General features: G+C 28.6%; 3 protein-coding genes across 8 annotated transcripts in view; 2 read left to right on the top strand and 1 right to left on the bottom strand.

Annotated features, from left to right (window-relative positions):
• The window catches only part of LOC109597923 (uncharacterized), a 59,303-nt gene extending 42,952 nt beyond the window's left edge, over nt 1-16,351 (bottom strand). The window contains exons 1-2 of the mRNA XM_049968393.1: nt 16,125-16,351; nt 15,577-15,863 (exon numbers count right to left, since the gene is read on the bottom strand). Coding sequence (XP_049824350.1) covers nt 15,577-15,643 — 67 coding nt within the window. The 5' untranslated portion in view covers nt 15,644-15,863; nt 16,125-16,351. The remainder of the gene's footprint in view (nt 1-15,576; nt 15,864-16,124) is intronic.
• Nucleotides 1-20,961, top strand: part of LOC109597919 (rabphilin-3A) — a 30,844-nt gene extending 9,883 nt beyond the window's left edge. For 5 of the 6 annotated variants that reach the window (XM_049968385.1, XM_049968388.1, XM_049968386.1 and 2 more), the window contains 8 exons: nt 9,556-9,703; nt 11,084-11,268; nt 11,356-11,621; nt 13,998-14,025; nt 14,200-14,470; nt 17,547-17,936; nt 18,002-18,213; nt 20,283-20,961. In XM_049968385.1, coding sequence (XP_049824342.1) covers nt 9,556-9,703; nt 11,084-11,268; nt 11,356-11,621; nt 13,998-14,025; nt 14,200-14,470; nt 17,547-17,936; nt 18,002-18,213; nt 20,283-20,583 — 1,801 coding nt within the window. In that variant the 3' untranslated portion in view covers nt 20,584-20,961. The remainder of the gene's footprint in view (nt 1-9,555; nt 9,704-11,083; nt 11,269-11,355; nt 11,622-13,997; nt 14,026-14,199; nt 14,471-17,546; nt 17,937-18,001; nt 18,214-20,282) is intronic. The other variant, XM_049968390.1, reaches the window with a different exon arrangement.
• Nucleotides 20,962-22,564: 1,603 nt separating this feature from the next.
• LOC109597906 (alpha-tocopherol transfer protein-like) lies at nt 22,565-25,373 on the top strand. Its single transcript, XM_020013690.2, has 6 exons — nt 22,565-22,707; nt 24,030-24,189; nt 24,249-24,408; nt 24,467-24,588; nt 24,649-24,887; nt 24,945-25,373. Exons 1-6 carry the CDS (start codon nt 22,705-22,707, stop codon nt 25,206-25,208), a joined length of 948 nt encoding a protein of 315 aa, XP_019869249.1. The 5' UTR covers nt 22,565-22,704; the 3' UTR covers nt 25,209-25,373.
• Nucleotides 25,374-25,687: the final 314 nt, after the last annotated feature.

Here is a 25,687-nt window from a genome sequence, read left to right as displayed (position 1 = left end):
AAAATATCACAACAATGATAATCTATATAATTTTAATTAGCAAGTTTGGGAGTTCCCAATTATGTATGTTTTTTATAAACGTTTCAGCAACTGAAAATTTTAAAGTTATGACAAAAATCTGTCATCAGTTGATTAATTTTACTTCCATTTAAAATATCACATCAATTACAATCTATACACTTTCAATTAGCAAGTTTGGAAGTTTCCAATTATGTATGTTTTTTATTAATGTTTCAGCAACTGAAAATTTTAAAATTATGACAAAAGTCTGTTGCCAGTTGGCCCATTTTACTTTCATTTAAAATATCACAACAATTATAATCTATATAATTTTAATTAGCAAGTTTGGGAGTTCCCAATTATGTATATTTTTTATAAACGTTTCAGCAACTAAAAATTTTAAAGTTATGCCAAAAATCTGTCATCAGTTGATTGATTTTACTTCCATTTAAAATATCACATCAATTACAATCTATACACTTTCAATTAGCAAGTTTGGAAGTTTCCAATTATGTATGTTTTTTTATTAATGTTTCAGCAACTGAAAATTTTAAAATTATGACAAAAGTCTGTTGCCAGTTGGCCCATTTTACTTTCATTTAAAATATCACAACAATTATAATCTATATAATTTTAATTAGCAAGTTTGGGAGTTTCCAATTATGTATGTTTTTTATAAACGTTTCAGCAACTGAAAATTTTAAAGTTATGTCAAAAATCTGTCATCAGTTGACTGATTTTACTTCCATTTAAAGTATCACATCAATTACAATCTATACACTTTCAATTAGCAAGTTTGGAAGTTTCCAATTATGTATGTTTTTTATTAATGTTTCAGCAAATGAAAATTTTAAATTTATGACAAAAGTCTGTTGCCAGTTGCCCCATTTTACTTTCATTTAAAATATCACAACAATGATAATCTATATAATTTTAATTAGCAAGTTTGGGAGTTCCCAATTATGTATGTTTTTTATAAACGTTTCAGCAACTGAAAATTTTAAAGTTATGACAAAAATCTGTCATCAGTTGATTAATTTTACTTCCATTTAAAATATCACATCAATTACAATCTATACACTTTCAATTAGCAAGTTTGGAAGTTTCCAATTATGTATGTTTTTTATTAATGTTTCAGCAACTGAAAATTTTAAAATTATGACAAAAGTCTGTTGCCAGTTGGCCCATTTTACTTTCATTTAAAATATCACAACAATTATAATCTATATAATTTTAATTAGCAAGTTTGGGAGTTCCCAATTATGTATATTTTTTATAAACGTTTCAGCAACTAAAAATTTTAAAGTTATGCCAAAAATCTGTCATCAGTTGATTGATTTTACTTCCATTTAAAATATCACATCAATTACAATCTATACACTTTCAATTAGCAAGTTTGGAAGTTTCCAATTATGTATGTTTTTTTATTAATGTTTCAGCAACTGAAAATTTTAAAATTATGACAAAAGTCTGTTGCCAGTTGGCCCATTTTACTTTCATTTAAAATATCACAACAATTATAATCTATATAATTTTAATTAGCAAGTTTGGGAGTTTCCAATTATGTATGTTTTTTATAAACGTTTCAGCAACTGAAAATTTTAAAGTTATGTCAAAAATCTGTCATCAGTTGACTGATTTTACTTCCATTTAAAGTATCACATCAATTACAATCTATACACTTTCAATTAGCAAGTTTGGAAGTTTCCAATTATGTATGTTTTTTATTAATGTTTCAGCAACTGAAAATTTTAAATTTATGACAAAAGTCTGTTGTCAGTTGCCCCATTTTACTTTCATTTAAAATATCACAACAATGATAATCTATATAATTTTAATTAGCAAGTTTGGGAGTTCCCAATTATGTATGTTTTTTATAAACGTTTCAGCAACTGAAAATTTTAAAGTTATGCCAAAAATCTGTCATCAGTTGACTGATTTTACTTCCATTTAAAATATCACATCAATTACAATCTATACACTTTCAATTAGCAAGTTTGGAAGTTTCCAATTATGTATGTTTTTTTATTAATGTTTCAGCAACTGAAAATTTTAAAATTATGACAAAAGTCTGTTGCCAGTTGGCCCATTTTACTTTCATTTAAAATATCACAACAATTATAATCTATATAATTTTAATTAGCAAGTTTGGGAGTTTCCAATTATGTATGTTTTTTATAAACGTTTCAGCAACTGAAAATTTTAAAGTTATGTCAAAAATCTGTCATCAGTTGACTGATTTTACTTCCATTTAAAGTATCACATCAATTACAATCTATACACTTTCAATTAGCAAGTTTGGAAGTTTCCAATTATGTATGTTTTTTATTAATGTTTCAGCAACTGAAAATTTTAAATTTATGACAAAAGTCTGTTGCCAGTTGCCCCATTTTACTTTCATTTAAAATATCACAACAATGATAATCTATATAATTTTAATTAGCAAGTTTGGGAGTTCCCAATTATGTATGTTTTTTATAAACGTTTCAGCAACTGAAAATTTTAAAGTTATGCCAAAAATCTGTCATCAGTTGACTGATTTTACTTCCATTTAAAATATCACATCAATTACAATCTATACACTTTCAATTAGCAAGTTTGGAAGTTTCCAATTATGTATGTTTTTTTATTAATGTTTCAGCAACTGAAAATTTTAAAATATGACAAAAGTCTGTTGCCAGTTGGCCCATTTTACTTTCATTTAAAATATCACAACAATTATAATCTATATAATTTTAATTAGCAAGTTTGGGAGTTTCCAATTATGTATGTTTTTATAAACGTTTCAGCAACTGAAAATTTTAAAGTTATGTCAAAAATCTGTCATCAGTTGACTAATTTTACTTCCATTTAAAGTATCACATCAATTACAATCTATACACTTTCAATTAGCAAGTTTGGAAGTTTCCAATTATGTATGTTTTTTATTAATGTTTCAGCAACTGAAAATTTTAAAATTATGACAAAAGTCTGTTGCCAGTTGGCCCATTTTACTTTCATTTAAAATATCAAATCAATTACAATCTATATAATTTTAATTAGCAAGTTTGGGAGTTTCCAATTATGTATGTTTTTTATAAATGTTTCAGCAACTGAAAATTTTAAATTTATAACAAAAGTCTGTTGCCCAGTTGGCCCATTTTACTTTCATTTAAAATATCACATCAATTACAATCTATACATTTTCAATTAGCAAGTTTGGAAGTTTCCAATTATGTATGTTTTTTATAAACGTTTCAGCAACTGAAGATTTTAAAGTTATGGCAAAAGTCTGTCGCCAGTTGGCTCATTGTACTTTCAGTTAAAATATCACAACAATTAAAATCTATGTTAGCTTACGTCATCACCTTCACCGATGGACCGATGCGACGTGCTCACATCTATTTAGACTAGTTTTGTTTCATAAGCAAATCTGAAGTATTTGTTTACATTTAATAATCGGGGCAGTTCTTAAGAAAGAACCGAGCAGTCAAGCTTTAGATGTCGAGGGTTAAAGTACGTTTGTTGTAATAAAGCGTAGTATTGTGAATTTAGTGTTTTAATCAAACTAAAATGACAGATTAATAGTCGCTAATCTATCATCAGAAGTGGGATATCTTCTCGTGAATTATTTCCGGAAGAAAGGACCTAAAAAAATATTTTTTTTTTTTTTTTGTGTTTCTTTGTGAACGAACAATGGCAGACAATAGTGAAAAACGCGACCGCGCAGTAAGTCCGAACGTTGTGAACATTACCGAAAGTGCATCGGAGAGAGACTAGCAGCAAGAAAGTAACAACAGATTCCAAAAACAAAACATGGAAATTTTATCGACAATGGCCAACGCCCAAACTACTCAAGCAACATTGAAGATGGCTGCGCAGAAGGTTTAAGTGTGGCTGCAGCGCAGTTTCGACTTGTAAGATTTAGAAATTGCATTTGAGGAATATGACTTGAATTTGTCAGGAATGGACGAGTGGGTTACGAAAGAAATAAAAGAACAACCGAATGCCGTTTGATCTCATAAACTCTCCATCAGATTATCAGAGCGCCATCGTTAAAGCCCTTGGACCACTTAAAGACGATATTACGTTTGTTTATGTTGATGATGTGTTGTGCCCTGCTCGACCCATTCAAGAATGTCTTAAGAATTTAAGAAAGGACATTGACGCCCTTAAATATACAAAAATGTAACTTTTTCCAAACATCTGTGAAATATTTAGGTGTGATCGAAAAAGGACTGGCTGGATATTTTAGACATCTTGTGAAAAACTTTGCTACTCTAACAGCACCGATATCTGCACTGTTACGTGATGGAAAATCGTTTGAATGGACATGTAAATGTGAAAATGTGCGATTGACTTCTTATCCGATTTTCAACATTTTTGATCTGGAATTGTCAACCGAACTACATACAGAAGCAAGTTCGTTAGGATTAGATGTCGCTGTTAGCTGTCGAATAGAGGAAAGTTGAAACCAAAGTATCACGGACCCTTTGAGGTAACGCATTGTTTACCTAATGAGAGGTACGCACTCCGAAGGATTGGCAGCCGAGGTAGAACTACAATAGCGGCACATGAACAGTTACGAACCTGGCCAGATACAGAAATTCTATAAGGTATGATGGATATAGATTTATTTAATAAGATTGATGTGTGAATGTGTGTAAAGGTCCCTGCTTAGTAGGCTGTTTAAGGTCCCTGTGTATCAGGCTATATGTGAAGGTCCCTGCTTAGTAGGCTATGATTAAGGTCCCTGCTCGGCAGGCTATTTTTAAGGTCCCTGCGTCGCAGGCTATGTTTGAGGTCCCTACTTTGCAGGCTATGTTTAAGGTCCCTACTTTGCAGGCTATGTTTAAAGGTCCCTGCTCGGCAGGCTATGTTTAAGGTCCCTGCTCTGCAGGCTTAGATTGTTGTGTTCTGGGTCTGTGAGACAAGCGGGTAATAGACCTGGTAGTGGTTGAACCGCCTCTGAGCTCCTGGCTAGAATATGGTATCTTTTGATAGCACTTGAGAGTCATGGGTGTAACAGACCTGTTGATGGTTGAGCCGCCTCTGAGCTTCTGGTGGTTGTTAACTGTGCCACATAACAGTCTATTTTGTTAAATGAAATAAGGTTTAGACTTAGTTCTTCGAATATATTTTGAGCTTGTACTGCTGTTATAATGTTTACAGATTACCGGTGTCAGGTGAATCTTTGCAAAACTGTGGAAGGTGCGAGGACGCCCCACATGTCAGGAAGGCCGTGTTAGCTTACGTCATCACCTTCACCGATGGACCGATGCGACGTGCTCACATCTATTTAGACTAGTTTTGTTTCATAAGCAAATCTGAAGTATTTGTTTACATTTAATAATCGGGGCAGTTCTTAAGAAAGAACCGAGCAGTCAAGCTTTAGATGTCGAGGGTTAAAGTACGTTTGTTGTAATAAAGCGTAGTATTGTGAATTTAGTGTTTTAATCAAACTAAAATGACAGATTAATAGTCGCTAATCTATCATCTATATATTTTTAATTAATAAGTTTGGGAGTTTTCAATTACGTACGTTTTTTATAAATGTTATAAATATGTGAAATAATTCTAATTGAAGAAAATCGTATAAAATATGCAATATCTCATCCAATAATCCTGAAAGCGTACAAGTCTAATTACATGTTAAAATCACATAAAAACAAATTCATCCAAATAGTCAATTCGAAAAGCAATTTGAGACATAGACAATAAAGGGAATCCGTTGCCAATTGACAACCAATTAGTTTGCCTCCTCCGACCTTTGTGAAACTTCCTGTCAGAATTATTAGCTTCTTTGAATGGCCCCTTCAATTTTGATAATTTACCTCAACTCGAACGTGCCCATTGCAAAACTGTAATTAGTTTTAAGCCGTGCAACAAATTTCAAGTATTTAAACAAGTCGTCGTCCGACTCAGACGATTATTACATTTGAATAACCTTTGAAGCACGTGCGAAAGGTTAAAAGTCCAATTCAGACGGAGCTACGTAAACGATATTCTGCATTCGACATTTTATTTTTGAGGCACGTGGCTTTTTTTCGTAGGTGAACAAGTTACGTACGCAGAATAATGTAATTAACGGGGGGGTTGCCCAATGATAAGGGAGAGTGCGACATGCGATGTTAACCAGCAAGTTGTAATTGAGAAGATAATTGCATTTTATCAGCGTAATTTGCGATAAACACAGCAAACAGCCGGTTTTAAATCAATATCTGCTTAGTTTTGATGGCACACAATCCGACGAAATTATACGCCTCGCACAATTTTTCCACACAATATATTATATAGTCAATAAATACTATAAATAACGTTCTCAGTTAGATAACAGCACATGGACCAATTTTGTTGTGATTTTTTAAATGAAGGTGACAGGGAAGAAATAGGAAACACATTTTTAACGTTGACTTTAAAAAATATCAGTCACTAAAACATTTATAAAAAACATACATAATTAATGACTCCCAAACATGCTAATTAAAAATATCTGGATTATAATTGGTGTGGTATTTTAACTTAAAGTAAAATGAGCCAACTGGCTTTATGGACTTTGGCCATAACTTTAAAATTTTCAGCAGCTGAAACATTTATAAAAAACATACATAATTGAGAACTCCCAAACTTACTAATTAAAAGAAAATTAATTATAATTGTTGTGATATTTAAATGAATTTCTTATTGATATTTTATATTTTTATCCTCATATATTTTAGGATATAAAGTCTACTTTAAACATATTTGGTATATTATTAAACGTACAACCTTTAACACGTAAATGGATTAATTTTAGTTGAACAGTTACACAACTCCACGGTCTGTTCATGTCATTGTTTGAACTCCCAACCGAATTAAGTTCTGGAAACTTAAGCACCGAACCGCCTCCATTCTAAAATAAGTCGCTTCATCCTCACCTGCAGTTTATTAACGGTAAACAATGCAGGCATCAAAAACAGCCGCAGGGCCATCGAACAAACATTTTTATTTTTGATTTAATAATAGAAACACACTCGCTTTGCACTTTGCCTGCGAAGTGAATCGATGTCGAAACCTTCGCAGTTCAATTCAATGGCTGGTAACGTAACAATAGAACCAAAACTCCACATCAATATAGACAATATTGCGAATCCACAAATCCGGAGGAATTGTTCGGCGCAAGATCAAAGCGTTTTACAATTATTCCGGTGTTTTCCTTAGAAATTGCAAGTTTTAATAAACAGGTTTCGTTGGGGGTGTAGGGGGTGGTTGTCTGGATTCCAGGCCTGCGGCCAAAATTACTCAAAACTTCGTAGACTAAACTGACACAATTCGTCTTTGTTTAATGGCTGAATTATTGTTTGTGCCAACAACAAATTTCGGAATAGACTTGAAAAAAAATATTAAATATTAAATAATTAATAATATAAATTTATCATTTAAATTAAAAAATAAGATTAAAAATAGAAAATTAAATATAAAAAAATAAAATTAGATTTTTATTGAATTATTAAAATATTAATAATTAAAATTAAAATTATTCTCTTAAATTAAAAAAAAAAGAATTAGTTAACTAAATTAATAAAATTTTAAAAGATGAGATTAAAAACATTAAAATTCATTGGTATTTATAATAAATTTTTCAATTTAAATTTAAAAAATTTAAAAAATAAGTTTAAAAAATTAAAATTGACAAATTAAATATAAAAAAATATAAGTAGTAATTTATATTGAAAAAATTTATAAAGTTTTAATAATTAAAATTAAAAGTACACAATTAAAATAAAAAAAGTAAATTAATATACTAAATTTAAAAAATTAAACTAAATAAAAATTAATATATTAAATGTATAAAAATATAAAATTATTATTTTAAATCATTAAAAACTTAGAAAATTAAAATTAATCATTTAAATAAAATTATTAATTAAGCTTAAAAAATTAACAAATTAAATATAAAAAAATTATTACTAGTAATTTAAATTAAAAAAATATATATATAAAACTTTAATAATTAAAATTAAAAGTACCCAATTAAAATAAAAAAATAAGCTTAGAAAATTAAAATTAATCATTTAAATTTAAAAAATATAATAAAATTATTAATATAAACTATACATTAATACAGAAAATTTAAAAAATTAAGCTTAAAAAAATAAATTTAACAAATTAAATACAAAAAAATTATAACTAATAATTTAAATTGAAAATAATTATAAAACTTTAATAATTACAATTAAAAGTAACCAATTGAAATTAAAAAAAAAATTTAATTGTAAATTAAATTTAAGAAATTAAAGCTTAAAAAATTAAAATTAAGAGATTAAATGTAAAAAAAATATAAAACTGTTACTTTTATTCAATAAATTTTAGAAAACTAAGCTTATAAAATTAAAATTAATCATTTAAATAAAAAAATATACTAATTATAAATATAAATTTAGAAAACTTAAAAAATTAAGCTTAAAAATTTAATATTAACAAGTTAAATATAAAAAAAAAATTATAACTGATAATTTAAATTGAAAATAATTATAAAACTTTAATTATTACAATTAAAAGTAACCAATTAAAATTTAAAAAAAAATAAATTTGTAAATTAAATTTAAGAAATTGAGCTTGAAAAATTAAAATTAAGAAATTAAATGTAAAAAAATATAAAATTGTTATTTTTATTCAATAAAACTTAGAAAACTAAGCTTATAAAATAAAAATTAATCATTTGAATACAAAAAATATACTAATTATTAATATAAATTTAGAAAATTTAAAAAATTAAGCTTAAAAATTTAATATTAACAAATTAAATATATAAAAAATATAACTAATAATTTAAATTGGAACAAAATATAAAACTTATTAATTAATAATTAAAATTAAAAAAAAAAATAAATTAGTAAATTAAATTTGTAAAATTAAGCTTAAATAATAAAAATTAAGGAATTATGGTAAATAAAAAAAATATAAAATTATTATTTTAAATCAATAAAATTTAAAAAATTATGTTTAAAAAATAAAATTAAATAATTAAATGTAAAAAAAATATAATTAGTAATTAAAATTGATAAAATTTATAAAACATTAATAATTTAAATACAAAAATTAATTAATGAATTAAATTTAAAAAATAAAAATTAATAAATTAAATGTAAGAAATATAAAATTATTAATTTAAATCAATAAAATTTAAAAACTAAGCTTAGAAAATTAAAATTCATCAATTAAATTAAAAAAATATAATAAAATTATTAATTTAAATTTATAAAATTTAAAAAATTAAGTTTAAAAAATAAAATTAACAAATTAAACGCAAACAAATTATAAAACTTTAATAAAAAAATAAATTATTCAATTAAATTTAAAGAATTAAGCTTAGAAAATAAAAACTAAGAATTTAAATGTAAGAAATTCACAATTATTAATTTAAATCGATAAAATTTAGAAAACTAAGCTATAAAATTAAAATAACTGAGATTAAAAATTAAAATTAACCAGTTAAATTAAACAAATTAATATTATTAATTAAGAAAATTAAGCTGGAAGTAAAATTTACAATGTTGTATGGTAATCTGAACAAGAAACGATTAACCCTTGCAGATTAAGAACGGGATGGAGCATGAAAACGGCGTCGCTGGGATTCCGCAGCCAGACGCCCAAGAACCAGCCCCTGGGCCCGGAGGAACAAGAGACTATCCTGCAGGTGATCCAGCGGGCGGAACGACTGGATCACAGCGAACAGGAGAGGGTGAGTGATTAATTAATGTTCGACGTCGTTATTTCGAATTGCTGTTCGGGTGTTCCTTCAATTAACAGATTTTAAAGCGACACCGGAGTCGATCAATCATCGGCATAATGGCGGAAGATTTTTGCCAACTTTGGCCCAAAGTTTGTCGGGCATAAATCACGGAATTTATTTAATGCCGTTAATGGTAGTTCATTAAATTCAGCCATAGTAAATAATAACTTTGGGGTGGAAGCACCGAAAAATCTTAACTGGCAAAAAAAAATAATTATGGAAGTATTTAATTAAATTCGTAGGATGAACTATGGAAAAGTGATCGATAACGAATTAACCTTTGATTTTTAATGGTGATTGCTTTGAAAAGTATCTAAATTAAAAAGTACTTTCGAACTGATTGATTCAATTTATGCAATAGAATTTTTGCACAAATCAATAAGCATTAAAATACGCACTTTCTGCAAAGCTGTTTTTATTTCATATTAAAATTATGAAATGAAATTTAATTAGTTATTGTAGCATGTTGTTTGCACATTCAAAACAAATTTACAATCCATATAAATTATTATTAATATACCTGTTTAATCAAATACAAATGAACTATTGATACTGATAACTAACAATGGATTTATAATATTATATTTCAATGTGGCCAACTCAAAAGATAAATTAATAATTAATTATTCATGTTCATATATATTTTTGTTTCAATTTTGTTCTATTAATCAATAATTAATTATTATGTATAATAAATCAGTATTTTTCTGTTTTTACACTTTATTTTCTCTATTTTTGAAAAATTTTCTTTATCTTTTCATCTTCTTAATTTTTGTTTCATTTAATTCAATATTTATACTACATATTCAAGATTTTATCTTATTTTTTCTTTAAAATTGTTCAATTAATAAACAAAATATTAGTAATCAAAATATTTTAATTTATATAATTTATTTAATTTAAAAATTGTTATATTTTTATTTTCTTAATTTATATCTAATTTAATTCAATATTTTTCAGCAAATATTTAAAATTTCGAGCTATATTTTTTATAAAACAATTTTCTTTTTAATTTTATTGATTTTCTGGCATATTTCCTTTAAAATCTTTCAATTAATAATCAAAATATATTAATTTATATCATTTATTTAATTTTAAAAATATCATATTTTTATTTTTTTAATTTATACCTAATTCAATTCAATATTTTCTAGGAAATATTTCAGCAAGATTTTGTGCTATATTTTTTATAAAACAATTATTTTTTTAATTTTATTAATTTTGTAATAAATTTCCTGTAAAATCTCTCAATTAACAAACAAAATATTTTTATTTTTATGTTTATTTATTATAAAAAATTACTTTTACAAATTTTTGTTTTGTTTTCAGGTTGGAAAACTGGTGGAAAGGTTGGAAAACATGAGAAGAAACGCATTGGGAAGAAACGCCTCCCAATGTCTTCTATGCGGCGACAGCTTCGGACTGATGGGCGCCCACAAGGTGGTGTGCATAGACTGCAGACGTCTGGCCTGTCAAAAATGCGCCATCATCGTGTCACCCAGCAAATCATCTGGGTAAGCCATTTGTTCACCTTATTTCCCAGTCGTAAACTTCTCTATCTGACAGTAATTGTGGTGGACATCTATAGTTTTTATTTTAAGTCTCTTTTCCAGAGGTCCCAAGGACCAGTGGCTGTGCATGATATGCTCGGAAACGAGGGAGATATGGAAGAAGTCTGGCGCGTGGTTCTTCAAGAGCTTGCCCAAGTACATCCTGCCGTCGGACAACTCCTCGCTGACCCGCCACAGGCCGCACCGCATGTCGAGGAACAGCCGCGGCGTCAAGGAGGAGGACAGCAGCTCCGACGAGGAGAAGCGGGTGTGGAACCGGATCAAGAGGAGGAACTCCAGCACGGAGAGCACGCACGGTGAGTTACGAACGAAATTAATCGGTTCGTAATTGATTCGGAGCCCGTCTCATCCTCGGGACGCCGCGAAACCTTGTTGAATTTTTGTACGCGAATCGCAGTAGGTGGCGAAAACGAAGCGAAACCTCCCGGGGAATCGTTCGCCGTGCCCGGCACAATGCCGACTGAATTTTCACACAACGCTGCACCGGAAAGGCGGGCGAGGATGAATGTAATACTGGAAATGTGCATTGTTAAGGGGAGCGAAATAATAAAAAAAAAAACCTGAAAGCAAGCCTTTCATTTAACGTGAAGCCAGACGAAAATTATTATTTCCATGATAAAAATAAGTGGCCCTTTTGCATGCAACACGATGACGATCGTGGAGGAGCTGTTCAAAAACAAAAATGCAAAACGAGACGAATGCGATGCCGTTTGATGGTTATCGAAACGAGTTGTAATAAAAGTAGACAGATTTTGCTTTTGAGCTACGACTAGGAGCACGTCGACAACGAATTGTGAAACGGATCACAGTATTTTAATGAGTATTCACATCCCGGATTTCAAACGTTCAGTTTGTCAGATATAACTTTCATTTTTCTTATTTCTATTGATTTTATTATGTATTTTACTGACATATTTTACTGACGTATTTAAATTTAATTTTACATTTAAAAATGTTTTGTTTGTCTTTTTAACTTTTAAACACAATCATAAAATATTTTTGTAGTATAGTAAATTATTATAGTATTGTAGTATTACAGTATTACAGTGCAGTATTACAGTGTTTATTTCAGTATTTCAGTATTTCAATATTTCAATATTTCAATATTTCAGTATTTCAGTATTTCAGTATTTCAATATTATAGTATAGTATTACAGTATTATAGTTTTAAATTTAAATTAAAAAGAATTGTTCTTTTATTAAAATGATTATATCTTTTAGTTATTTCTTACGTTTTTAGTAATTTTTTGGGAATCCTGGAAGAATTAGAATTATTTATTTTTACTTTATTAATGATTTTTCAGGAAATTAGTATTAGTAAAAAAATAAAAATCCATAGTTATTAAAGTGAAACTATGTAATTTAATCAGTATGAATTTAATCGTATGGATTTTATCCTATAGATTTTAATTGTATGGAAATTGATCGTATGGAAAATGATCGAATGGAATTCGATCCTATGGAAAATGATTATATGGATTTTGATCGTATGGAAAATGATCATATGGATTTTGATCGAATGGAAAATGATCGTTTGGATATTAATCGTATGGAAAATGATCGTATGGTTTTTGATCGTACGAATTTTCATGGTATGGAAAATGATCGTACGGATTTTAATCGTATGTAAAATGATCGTATGGTATTTGATCGTATGGAATTAGGTCACTTTACGTTTTTAGTAATTTCTCACATTTTTAATGAATTTTTGAGATTTTAGTAATATTTTACGTTTTTAGTAAATATTTACATTTAAAATACATTTAGATTTTCTTTAATTAATTACATACATTAAATTTGTATAGTTTTATAAAATGGACCAAACAATTATAAATTAAAAATAATTATAAATATTTTACAAAATTAAAATAATTGCTATTGATTAATCAAACATTAAACAAAAATCAATTCATAGTTGATTTTTGAAATACATATACTAAATTTATCAAATTTTAATAAACCATCAATTTTAGTTTCCTACAAAATATGTATTAATGTTTAATGAAGCTAGTCCGAGAAAAACCAACTCTAACAATAAGATCGAACCCCATTATTATAATATCTAAAATTAACGAGGGATTTTGTCAATTTTCCGATATTTAACTTCGTACTGGGGGACACATTCTAGTTGTTGAGTTTGGTACGTGTTGTTAAGATGGAGAAACAAATAAATAGGACAAAATCAGGTAAATATTATTAATAATACAATAAACAAAAAGGTGAATAAAACTGTTTATTATTAGTCTGAACTTGGTACAGTTTTGTGTGACCTTAAACAGATAATTCAAGTTTAATGGCATAAAAAGATTAATTTACTTTTCGTGTGTTGACGTGAAGGTGTCACATTTAATTAAGCACCGGCAATTATGCAACGGTTGGAATGTAACTTTATTTAATAACAACATTCAATTTGGAGAAAAATTCTTTGCCTTACATTCAATATTGTTTCTCACTTTTTTGTTTCAATCTGCTGAAAACGAGGGTGAAGTCGTAAAGCCACGCGAGGAGTAAATAATAAATAAGTCGGAGAAAATAAAATAATAAATCCGGTGTAAATGAAAAGATTTAATGTAATGTAACAATATTGGAATTTAATAATAAAACAACTTAAATTTCCAGTCAATATTATTTAAATAAATTGTCAATTATCTAATTTGTTTTATTGTTTTCAGATATTCAGGAGTCTCAACCCTCTTACAGGTAAATATTACTTTACAATATATATTCCAGCATCATATTAAAATCCTTCAACCCAAAAAACTCCCCCATCTTCACAAGGACCACAAAATAATTAATCCCCTATCGCCGGGGTCAGGCTTCAATGGAAACTCCGCATCAAAATTTGATTAAACCCGAAATCCATTCTCATTACAGCCGACAGGGCAGTTCGGCGGACACGCAGAGCTACAAGGAGATGGACCAGCTGAAGTCGTACATGGGCTCGATGACGTTGAGCCACACGAAATCGTGGGACAATGCGGTGATGGAGGGCAGGAGCGACGTCACGTCCGGCGATAGTTCGGAAGCTTCCAGGAGGGAATCGATGGCCAGCAGGTCGGCGTCGGAGTGCTACTGGACCGACAACACGAGGAGCGACGAGAAAGTCTCTCCCAGCGCCTGCAGCGTCTCAAGCAGCATTTTCAAGGTTGGATTTTAGAGTAATATAACATTATAATACTGTAATATCACATTATAAGTTATTAAATTCACAAATAATTTAAAATAAATATGATTTTCAAGTTCAATTTTAAAGATTCGATGATTTGGACCTGAAATAATTAATTGATTACTCACTGCTCTCATTTCTTATAAGATAACTCTTCAATTTTTGCGTCACTTTGGGACTAGTTCTATTATAATTTCAAATTGTTACTAAAAATAACATATTTTACGCATTTTTTATACTTTATGATAATTCTTTTACAGGAAATACATATTTAACCTTTAGTTCTTTATCTAATCACCTGCAAAAACGTTCAATGATACAACCTTAAATCAAAGTTCAATAAATTCCCTAATTTATTGTTTAAATTAACATTAATTAGCAAACTCGTTAATAAGCGAGAATCCTGAACATCCGAGAACAACTCATTAGGATGAATTTCGTATCCATCAAACGTTGACATCAATCAAGATCAATTAATTACCGATTAATATCTTTGTCTGAAACAAATATGTTAATAAAATATTTTCTACGAAGTAAGGCCCAACCAACAAGTAAATTAAAACAGTAGAATTGTTTGGATTTTAAACTTGAATATTAATCATATTTATAAACTTGCATGTTTACGGTACGATTTTCTGTTTGGTTTGAATTTTAATGAGTTGTTACGTTGTAAACATTAATTAATTGCGTTCTCTCTCAAAAAATAATAAATTGGACCATTCTAATTTATCAACTAAATCGAATCAGAATATTCAAGTACACATAATAAGATTTTATTAATTGATATCCCAAAAATAAATTCCATGCTTTTGGATTGAAAATGGTTTTATGAAAGTAATTATACATCTTTAATTATATTAATTAGTCTTTGAAACATATTTAATTTGATGAGAATTAATTATTTATTACAATTCTGTCATTAATTGTAGGTAAAACAGGAATATAATAATATTGGAAAACTTACTCCAGACGTTTTTGTGAATATAATTTAATTGGAAATATTAATTTCTTTCTGAAATCTACTTATAAATTGTATTGTTGTTGTTGTTGTACTTAACCTAACAAATAGTTCTAGTCAAACTTACCTGTAATTTCTTCAATATTATACAAAATGACGCGTTGGAAATAACACAAATCACTCAGAGGAAGCATAGACACTCACAGGATACATTTACTTAATTAATTAATGTAACTGAAAAATCCGTAAAAACCGGCGAAGAGTCGGAAACGCTTAAAAACCATTAAAAATGCATTCGGCCAGCGTCAACCAATCAGAATGCAGCTCACTGCTGTGATTCCTGGAAGCGATGCACATTTGACCTACTTAATTTATTTACATTTACTTTGTAGCTACTTATAAAAACCATATAAGCTAAAACCAATAAAAATAAGGTCTATCTGCGTTATGTATTTCAAATTAATTAAGTTTCAATTGTCGCCATTACAAACAAAGTCATGGCCTACTATAAAATTGAATGATTTAATTTTTAATTTATTTATTAAAATTATGAATCTTATTATTCATGAAATGGGCTTACAGTACAAGAAAGCAATTGTAGTTGTCGTAGAACATTTGCTGCGTTCTTCTCTGTTTAACCTAACCTAACCTAAAAACATTTCTAATCAAACTTACCAGAATTTCTTCAAATTTTCACAAGATCCAATGTTCGAAATCACTCAAGTAAGTCAAAGGGAACATAAAACATCACAAACGACACTTTTACATACTAAACGAAACTGAAAAAACAATGAAAACCGGCGAAGAATCGCAGACGCCTCGATGACTGTCAAAAATGCATTCGACTACCGCCGACCAATCACAATGAGCCTCGTTGCGGTGATTCCCCGAAACGTTTCAGCGCTAAAATTATTAAAAATATATTTTGAAACATAAAATTAAGCACATTAATTAGTTTTTATGTAGGTTAAAGGCAAAAAAGAAAAAAGAATCATTTGATTGATTAAAAGAATAAAAAAATATATATTTGTACGACGATCAAAACCGTCAAGTCATCAAAATATGTTTAATTTCAACATTTAAAAATATTTTTACAAATTTAAAATCAAAAACAATATTTTTATTATATAAATTTATTATATAAATTTTAAATACTAATATTATGAAACTGTCCATAACGTGTTTCCAATTCTTATTTACATACAATTAAATCATTTAAAATTCGTTATTTATGTAAATTCACTTATATTTTAAAAACTATCCAGGCAGTTAAGACATCAAAAAGATCCATTCTCGGAATTCAGAGAAAAAGTTGCTGCTGATTTAAAGATAAACTACATTATTTATTGCACAATTTTCAAGGGCATTTTAATTTTTTCTAAGAGTTTACCAATTTTTTTTTTTAAATTTTAATATTTAATTTCTAAAATCAATACGCAAATACAAACTGGTTATAAAATAAATATCAATGAAAATCGACCGGTTTTTCCATTTTCACTTGAATTACATTAGAAAGACCTCAGGTGTCAACTTTAGTTATTATAATATTTTTTCTGAGAGAGACACAAAAAGAGGAAATGCATATTGAATATAATAATTTATGCGTTTAAATGTTTTCATGTAATAATGTGATGCAATAAATATGTAGAGGATGTAAACATAATAATACTAAAGACCAATTATTGTTTAATATGTGGTAAATTGGGAATTTGCACTGAACCGAAATTTAATTTTGAAATATGCAGTATATTGTACATGTTTCAATTTATTTTTTTTTTAAATTGCAAAATGTCACAACAAATATTCTATGAATATCAAATAACATTTTTTCTTTTATAAAATGGATGTTTCATTTAGTTTTAATTAAATAAATTTTAACATAACAGAATATGTCACCATAAAATAATATTTTTAGACATTTAAAGCAAAATTCTATTTTACACGACTATATTTGTATTTTTAATCCTAAAAAAAACTGTTTTCAATTTCATATTCATTTTATGCAAATATTTTTTTAAACTAATCTAAATAAAATGGCTCAATTTTATTATTTAATGTAACAAAAATTCCTGTTAGAAAACTGAATTTCCTTCACAGAACTCCGTGGAGGAGTCGGGCAAAATTGACTCGGCAATGGGGACAATTGAGCTGTCACTGACCTACGACGCCGCCAAATCAGTGCTACATTGCACCGTCTACAGGGCAAAGAACCTAATACCCATGGACATAGCCGGATTATCCGACCCCTTTTGCAAGCTGAACATCCTGCCGACAGCAAAAACATCGACCAGACTCCGCACCAAGACCGTCCACAAGACTAGGAATCCGGAGTTCAACGAACATTTGGCGTTCTACGACGTCTCCGAGGACGATCTCATGAAGAAGAGCCTGCACGTGTTGGTGGTGGACGACGACCGTTACGGCCACGATTACATGGGCGAGGTCAGGATCCATCTGGCCAAGCTCAGGATCCAGAAGACTATCTATGTAAGCATCTATCAATTGACAACACACAATTTTGATTTTGACGTACCTTTTTGGCTCCCGTTTAGTTGACCACTCCGCTGGAGAACTTCAAAATTGAGCAAAAGGGACCGGTTCCGTTGGAGCTCAACCAGTGGTTCGACGACGACTGGTCCAGAGGTCAGATTCTTCTGTCTCTTGGTTACAGCACCAAACGCAGGGCTTTGTTGGTGACTGTAATTCGTTGTGCCAACTTGTTACCCATGGACAATAATGGTTTGTCGGACCCCTTCGTTAAACTGTAAGTCAAACTATTTATCGAAACTAAACTGGCTGTTTAAAAAAATAATCACAATTTTTGTTTATTTGTTTTATTAGCGGGACAATGCTTCCCGCTTTACAAAAATTTTGTACCCTTGGTACAAGTATCGAGTGTGAATAATCCACACATAATTCGTCCTTTATTCCAGTTTGGTTTGCCAATGATGGTGAGATGTTTCGGAATTCCATGTACGTGCGTTCTGTATGGAACAACAGTGCCTCAATATCAAACTATACAAATAACATTAAAACACTCTTTTTTTCTAACACATGCCTTGCAGATTATTTTGTTTAATTATTGTTTTTAAAATTGTAGGGTATGTAATCATCAGAAGTCCTGCCTGAAACGTTTGATGGTTACATACCCTACGTTACATATAAATTGGCCATCCTTTCTTTTATTAAATGATAGTGTCACTGTGCCGGTGAGATGTTTCTAATTATCTTAGATTGACAAATTATTTGTATCAGTGTGTTATCTGTATCACAAGATGAGTTAGTCTGAGTTATATAAAAATTGAAGAAAAATGTGAGAAGGAAAAAAGAAATTATTACTCAAGATAGTTAGGTTATTACAAATGCTGTTTTACAAAAAAAAGTTAGGTTAGGTTCTGTCTCAAAAAGTAATTTTAAGGATTATTTTTGTTTAATTCATTGTGTGAATGAAAATTATAATCTATATTTATTTATTTTAAATTATTAATTAATATTATATCATTTATTATTAATTTGTAATTACCAAGTGTTTTATGTCTCATTAAATACCATATGATACAGAAAACAAATTTAATAATCATTTTACAATCAATTTTACCACATACTTAATAGTGCAGCAGTATTTTTAATCTGAAATTATTACATACATTTATTATTATAATTAATGTTACAAATTCCTATTTTAATTAATTTTCACAAAAAACTAATTTTTTTGGAAATTTTTTAAATTATCAAGGTTTACCAACAATGTTATTAAATAAATATCATTAGAATATTAAACTAAATGTTTTGAATAAAATTAACGGTCTGTAAAATGTTCAAGTTTAAAAATTGACTCAGGAAGTGAATTTAAAATCAATTTTTTTTATGTCTCAAAGGTTATCAATTATGAATAAATTACGAGAACAACAATTTATAATGTGTAACTTAATAAGTTAAATATCAATTTAAGCAGATTTGAAAAGTGCATCATTGTGACGTCATTAATATATATAAAAAAATGTGTTTTGTACTTTGACAACAACTTTTTTATTCATTATTATTAATAAGCCAATCAAATTACTACAGATTTATTTTATTACACTTTTTTAACAAAGAAATATAGCATACTAATGCAAGGTTGTTATTGTTGAGAAAAGGAAGCTGTTTATCTAGTTTGGTTTAAATAACATGTAATTTAAATGTTATTTTATAACTGCCACGACTTTACATATATTTCAGAAAATTCGCCTTTAAATGATACGAAATATGTTTGTGTCAGTCGACATCATATATTATAATTAACTACTCTGATTATCCTTTTGTTAAAATTTTCTAACAAGCCACCATTGGTTTTGAAGATAATTATAAAACCTCGACGTCATGTTTAATGCTAAAACAATGAAATTAAATTTATTTTGGTTATCTTTCCTTTGTATTCTCATTTATTTAAGTGTTCCCTCCACTATGTCCATATACTTACAACAGAAAGCACACACTATTTCATTCCATTCCATTGAATTTCTTTCCATTCCATCCTATTGCATTCTATTCTGTTCCATTTTGATCCAATCAATTCCATTCGGTTCCATTCGGTTCCATTCAGTTCCATTCGGTTCCATTAAGTACCATTCAGTTCCATTCAGTTTCATTCAGTTTCATTCAGTTCCTTTCAGTTCCATTCTGGTTGTTTCATTCTATTCCATTTTGTTCCATTCTATTCCTTCTTGTTCCATTCCATTTCATTCCATTCACTTCCACTTCGTTCCATTCTATTCCATTGTTTGCATTGCATTTAATATTTTATATTACTCAACTTCTCCTCTTGTATACTCCATTCTTCATCTGTTCCAGACAACTGCGTCCCGACCCGTACCACAGGAAGCACAAGTCCTCGATAAAATGGAAGAACCTGAACCCGGTGTTCAACGAGGAGTTCGCCTTCGAGACCAGGCCCACCGAACTGTACACCCAGAGCCTGTACATCACGGTCTTCGACAAGGACTACGGCAAAAGCAACGACTACCTGGGCGGCCTGATACTGGGCGGCACCGGGTCGAAGGGCCAACGTTTGAAGCACTGGCTGGACATGATCCGGTACCCGGACCACAGGCACGAACAGTGGCACAACCTCACCGAAGACGTTCTCGATTAAACTTAACCTAAAGTTAATCGGGGGCGGCAGACAAATGTAACGGGAAGCCTTATGAGGAAATCAATGTGAATGCAAAAATTATTGGTAACTGTACAATACTCCTCGTTGGAAATTTTCAGTTTCAGTCGATTATAGGAAAGAGATATCGTAAATTATTTTTAACTGGATGTACCCATAGGCAAATAAGTATTTAATTGTTGTAATAAATGATTTATTTTAAGCACTAAAGCCAATCAATTTAATGTAATTGGATAATAAAATATTGAATTTTAAAATGTGTACGTTACAATGCAATTGTTATGGCATAAATATAGAGAATATTATTGTAAAGATATTTATGTATGGAAGTTTTATTGTGAAAATATATTTTAATAAATGTTTGTGTAAATTAATTAAATAGAGTGTTTTTTTACAATGCCCAGAATAATTATTGACTATTAAGAACAAATTATCAACACTAATTGGAATAATAACAAATGTCACAAATAATTACTAATATTTTTTTAATAATTACATGCATTTTTTGTGTGATTCATAATTTTTCCAATAGTTCCTATTTTTTTGCAAATTATTATCTTAATTGGCTAATTAATACACTAATTAAAAAATTATATCCATTTAGACAATATATTTAATACATATTCTACAGAAACGACTTCCGAATTATGTAAATTCACGTAACCTTTATATGGTAAATATAATTTTAAATTATATACAAAAGTTGCATCATCATTTTTTTCAACAGTTCAATTTTAGAAAAGATACTGTGAATTAAGAATTAAATTAAATGGAAGTTACAAACAAATATTTATATTTTTTAACAACTCTAAAGAAAATTAATTTGAATACAAATTAATATTAATTGTTAATTTTTATATTTAGTAATGTTCAAACAAATTTTTTATCACCTGTGACCTTTGCAAATGATAAAAATTTGAAAAAGAAAATGATTTATATTTATTTCAACACATAAATTACGTAAAACATTTTCAAATCTTCCATTAAATTAAAACAAGACTATTTGATGCACGTGGAATTTTTAATCAGAGATCATTTGAATAATTAAAAAAAATGATCCAAACATTGGACATCAATATAATTATATAATAAAAACGTATTAAAACATACATATTTATATTGAAAAATTAACATATAAAAGAATGTGGTAAATCTAACTATTTATTTTAAAAACTTGGGAATATTTTCTTTTACAACAGTCGGTATTTATGAGAAGACATAAATCAATCTCAATAACTAAGACAATTTTAAATTACCCACAATGTCAAATTTACTCATTTAACTTTCTTAAGGTTTTAGTGTGTGTGATAATTATTACTAAAAAGTTTATTAATTAAAAATTGCAATAAGATTAATGGTTTTTAAAAAAGGTTAAGGCCAACTAACATGATTCGAAATGTAGAGAAAGATCTCCGTTTAAGTAAAATTATCACAGCGGGGACTTCCATGACTTAATCGAATATAGGCACTGCACTCTATGTGCAGCGTCAGGAAGCATCAGTTTCAGGTTTCAGACACACACTAAGATTGCCCAAAGAACTTAATATAAACTTTCTTTGGAAGAGTTAAGGTTATTTTATTCGACCTAATCCAACCTCAATTAGATTAATTTAACTGACATAACAAAAAAAATGGTGCTTTAGACAAACTAATTAAAGAATGTTAAGGTTAATTTCAGATTCGACATAAACAAAGATCTTCAACTTAGATTAAAATAATCTAGCAATAAACTAAAGTAATTAATGTTAAAGTGCATGAAATGCAAAGAAAAATGAACTGAACACCTTGAAAACACCAAATACGAACACTTCCACGTTTCTATTGGACAAAATCGGTTAACTGAAACAATCAGATGAATCTGTCACCAGCTTAATGGACAAAGATTAGATTTTCCTCGTGGTGGTCGACCTCTAATTTAACGTGCGCGGGTTCAAGGTGTGTGCGAGTTTTGCACATAACATAAAAACATGCCCGGACTGGAAATCGAAGCCAGTTAATGTTCAGTCGTGCGATAGTCTGGTGTCAATCTGTGTGATTTGTGACAGTTTTCATTTTGCTATTATTTTTTAATCGTTTTGTGCTAATCAAGGACAGTTCTTTGAAATGGTGAGCAGTTTTTATGTTAATTCAAATTTGATATATGAACAGGAGAGCAATTTTATAGTGATTTATTTTTTAGAGATAAAAAATCAATTTACATTATTGTGAAGTCATACTAATAAAAATTTTATATTATTTAATATTTTTTGTTAATTTTTTAGCAATATAAAAATTATTATTAATTTTTACTTATTTAATAAAAAATTTTAATATTTTTAATGATATAATATAATAAAATGTTAATTAAAATTTTTTACATATTTTTTCTTAACTCTTTAAATAATTTTACCTCATTAAAAAAATATTTTTTTATTAAAATTCTTCAAATTTAAAAAGTATTTTATATTCATAGATAAAATATTTGTTTCTTTTTACTTATTTAATAAAAATTTTGAAATAAAAAATAAAATGTTAATTAAATTTATTACATATTTTTTCTTAACTTTTTAAATAATTTTACCTCATTAAAAAATATTTTTTTATTAAAATTCTTCAAATTTAAAAAGTATTTTAAATTCATAGACAAAATATTTGTTTTTTTTACTTACTTAATAAAAAATTTTAATATTTTTAATGAAATTTACCATACATAATTAATTTAATTTAAAAAATAAAATGTTTCTTTAATAAAAAATTAATCTATTAATTTTATACAAATAAAATTTATTAAAACCATTTTGAAACTTAATAAATTATATTTTTTATAATATAAAGTCATACAGGAAATTAATTTTAATAATTAATTTATAAACAAAAAAACTTAATTTGTTAATACACCTTTCAAATTAAATATTTAGCTCTAATAACAGGAAAGAAATCAAATCACTAAATTCAATTAGCATATGATTAATAACAGTTTTTATTGCGTAGTAAACATCCAATTAAAAACAACCTTTTTGTGTTGAAATTTTTAAATCGAACATGTTTATAAACAGATTTAGTTGTTGAAAACATGTTTGTTTTAATTAAAAATATTAGAATGTTAAATGTTTAGAGATTATTCGAGATTACTTATTAATTAAAAAAAAAAAATAATTAGGATTTTTATTGCCTATAGACAATTATTGTTAAGCAATTATTTATATAATAATATATTATATTTAAATTTTCAATTATGCTTATTATTTTTTGTCAGACATGGTTTGACATATTTATTAATTTTTTATTGTTGCTGACGTCAAAAAGCAAATTTATTTGTTCAATAATAGAAATAACAATAATAAATTATATTATTTTTTATTTAAATAATTCTTTACATTTTTTTCCCTTTAATTTATTATAATATAAAAAACTAAAAGGTTAATCATAAATTAATAAATTACTTTCAGGTTACTGAAAGCATTTCGGATTCAATAGTTGAAAGACCAACTAAAGAACAATTGTTCATAATCAGCGAGGAATTAAATGGAGACGACTCAAAAACTGAAGACTTGAAGATTCTGGTTCAACAATGGATTGCTCTGGACCCATCAATACCAAATAATTTAAGTAAGTAATCACATTTATTTAATAAGTAATAAATCTGCATTATTAGTGTTGTATTATAGACAAAACTTTCGTGACCAACGTGATAAGGTTGACGAAACACAACGTGGAGAGGACCAAAGACAAACTCAAAAATTATTTGATTATGAAAAGTTACTGCAAGGACATATTCTTCAACAGAAACCCCATGTCTCCGGAGATTGAAAGGGTCATGAAAACAGTGTAAGCAACACACAAAGTGTCCCCTCATTTATCTACATGGTTAGTAATATTTTTATAGGAATATTTGCATTTCCCCGAAGCTAACGAAGGAGTGTGGCCGGATATTTTACTTTTCCCTCTGGAACGACAACCCGGACAACTTCGTGGTGGAAGACGTGCTCAAGTACACCTTCATGATAAGCAAGTAACCCGAAATTTTTAGATTTCCCCCTTAAACATCCCTTCCCAATTGATTTGCAGTCGACGCAGCCACAGCCATCGACACTCACACGTGCGGCGAAGTGGTGATATACGACTGCAAGAACGTCACGTTGGCCCACATTCCTAAGCTGATAAGGTGCTTCAACTTGGCCAGCGAAATCCTGCTGAAAGCGTACCCGTGCAGACTCAAGGAGGTGCACGTCGTCAACCCCTTGCCCGTCGTTGAAAAGGTCATCAGCCTGGCCAGGAATATATTGCCCAAGAAAGTCAAGGACAAAGTAAGTCCCTTCTTTGTAAAACATCACACGGTGTGAATAATGGGTTAAATTTTCCAGTTCTACATCCACAAAGACTTCAAATCATTGCACGAAAAGATCGACCCATCATTGCTGACCTCCACCTACGACGGTGAGCTGCCCAGCTTATCAGTGATGAGTGAGGAGCTCAACCAGAGGCTGAGGAGATTCGCCCCGCTGTTCAAGGAGCAGGAGTCCCTCAAGTATTTGGGCCCGGTTACGGAGAAGAACAACCAAAGCTTCGCCCACTTGAAGGACCAAATTGGGGTCGAGGGTAGCTTTAGGAAATTGGACATTGATTAGAAAGTAATCAAGATGTGATTTAGAAAAGTTGATCGTGTTTCATTAGGATAGTGGTTCATGTGGTCAAAATAAAGAATTTAATTCATAATTAGGATAATTATATAAGTATTTAATGTAAAAAATTATTTATTTAAACATTTATTAATAAATAAAAGTTTTATTGTGTGATTGTCATTTATTTAAGTTTATAATAGCACCTCTTTGAACACAAAATATCACATACTAATTTATAAATGGATTCATCCTTTAGTTAATAAAAAATGACTAATTTATACAGGATGGTCATTAGAAATTTATGGACATAGGTATTGATTTCAAATTTTTATAGCAATTATAACTTGCCTTTTACTACTTTTTTAATTTATTTTGAACAAAATTTCACTTCCGGTTTTCCCAGAACTGACATCAACTTTGTTATTTTCAATGGAACACCCTGTAAATTTTGGGATTTTTAAATTCTTCATGTAATTGCAAATAAA

Source organism: Aethina tumida, chromosome 6 (genome assembly GCF_024364675.1).
Source record: "Aethina tumida isolate Nest 87 chromosome 6, icAetTumi1.1, whole genome shotgun sequence".
In the NCBI taxonomy this organism is placed as follows: Eukaryota; Metazoa; Arthropoda; class Insecta; order Coleoptera; family Nitidulidae; genus Aethina; species Aethina tumida.
Note: the sequence above shows the minus strand (reverse complement) of the source record. Positions and strands in the feature narration are given on the sequence as shown.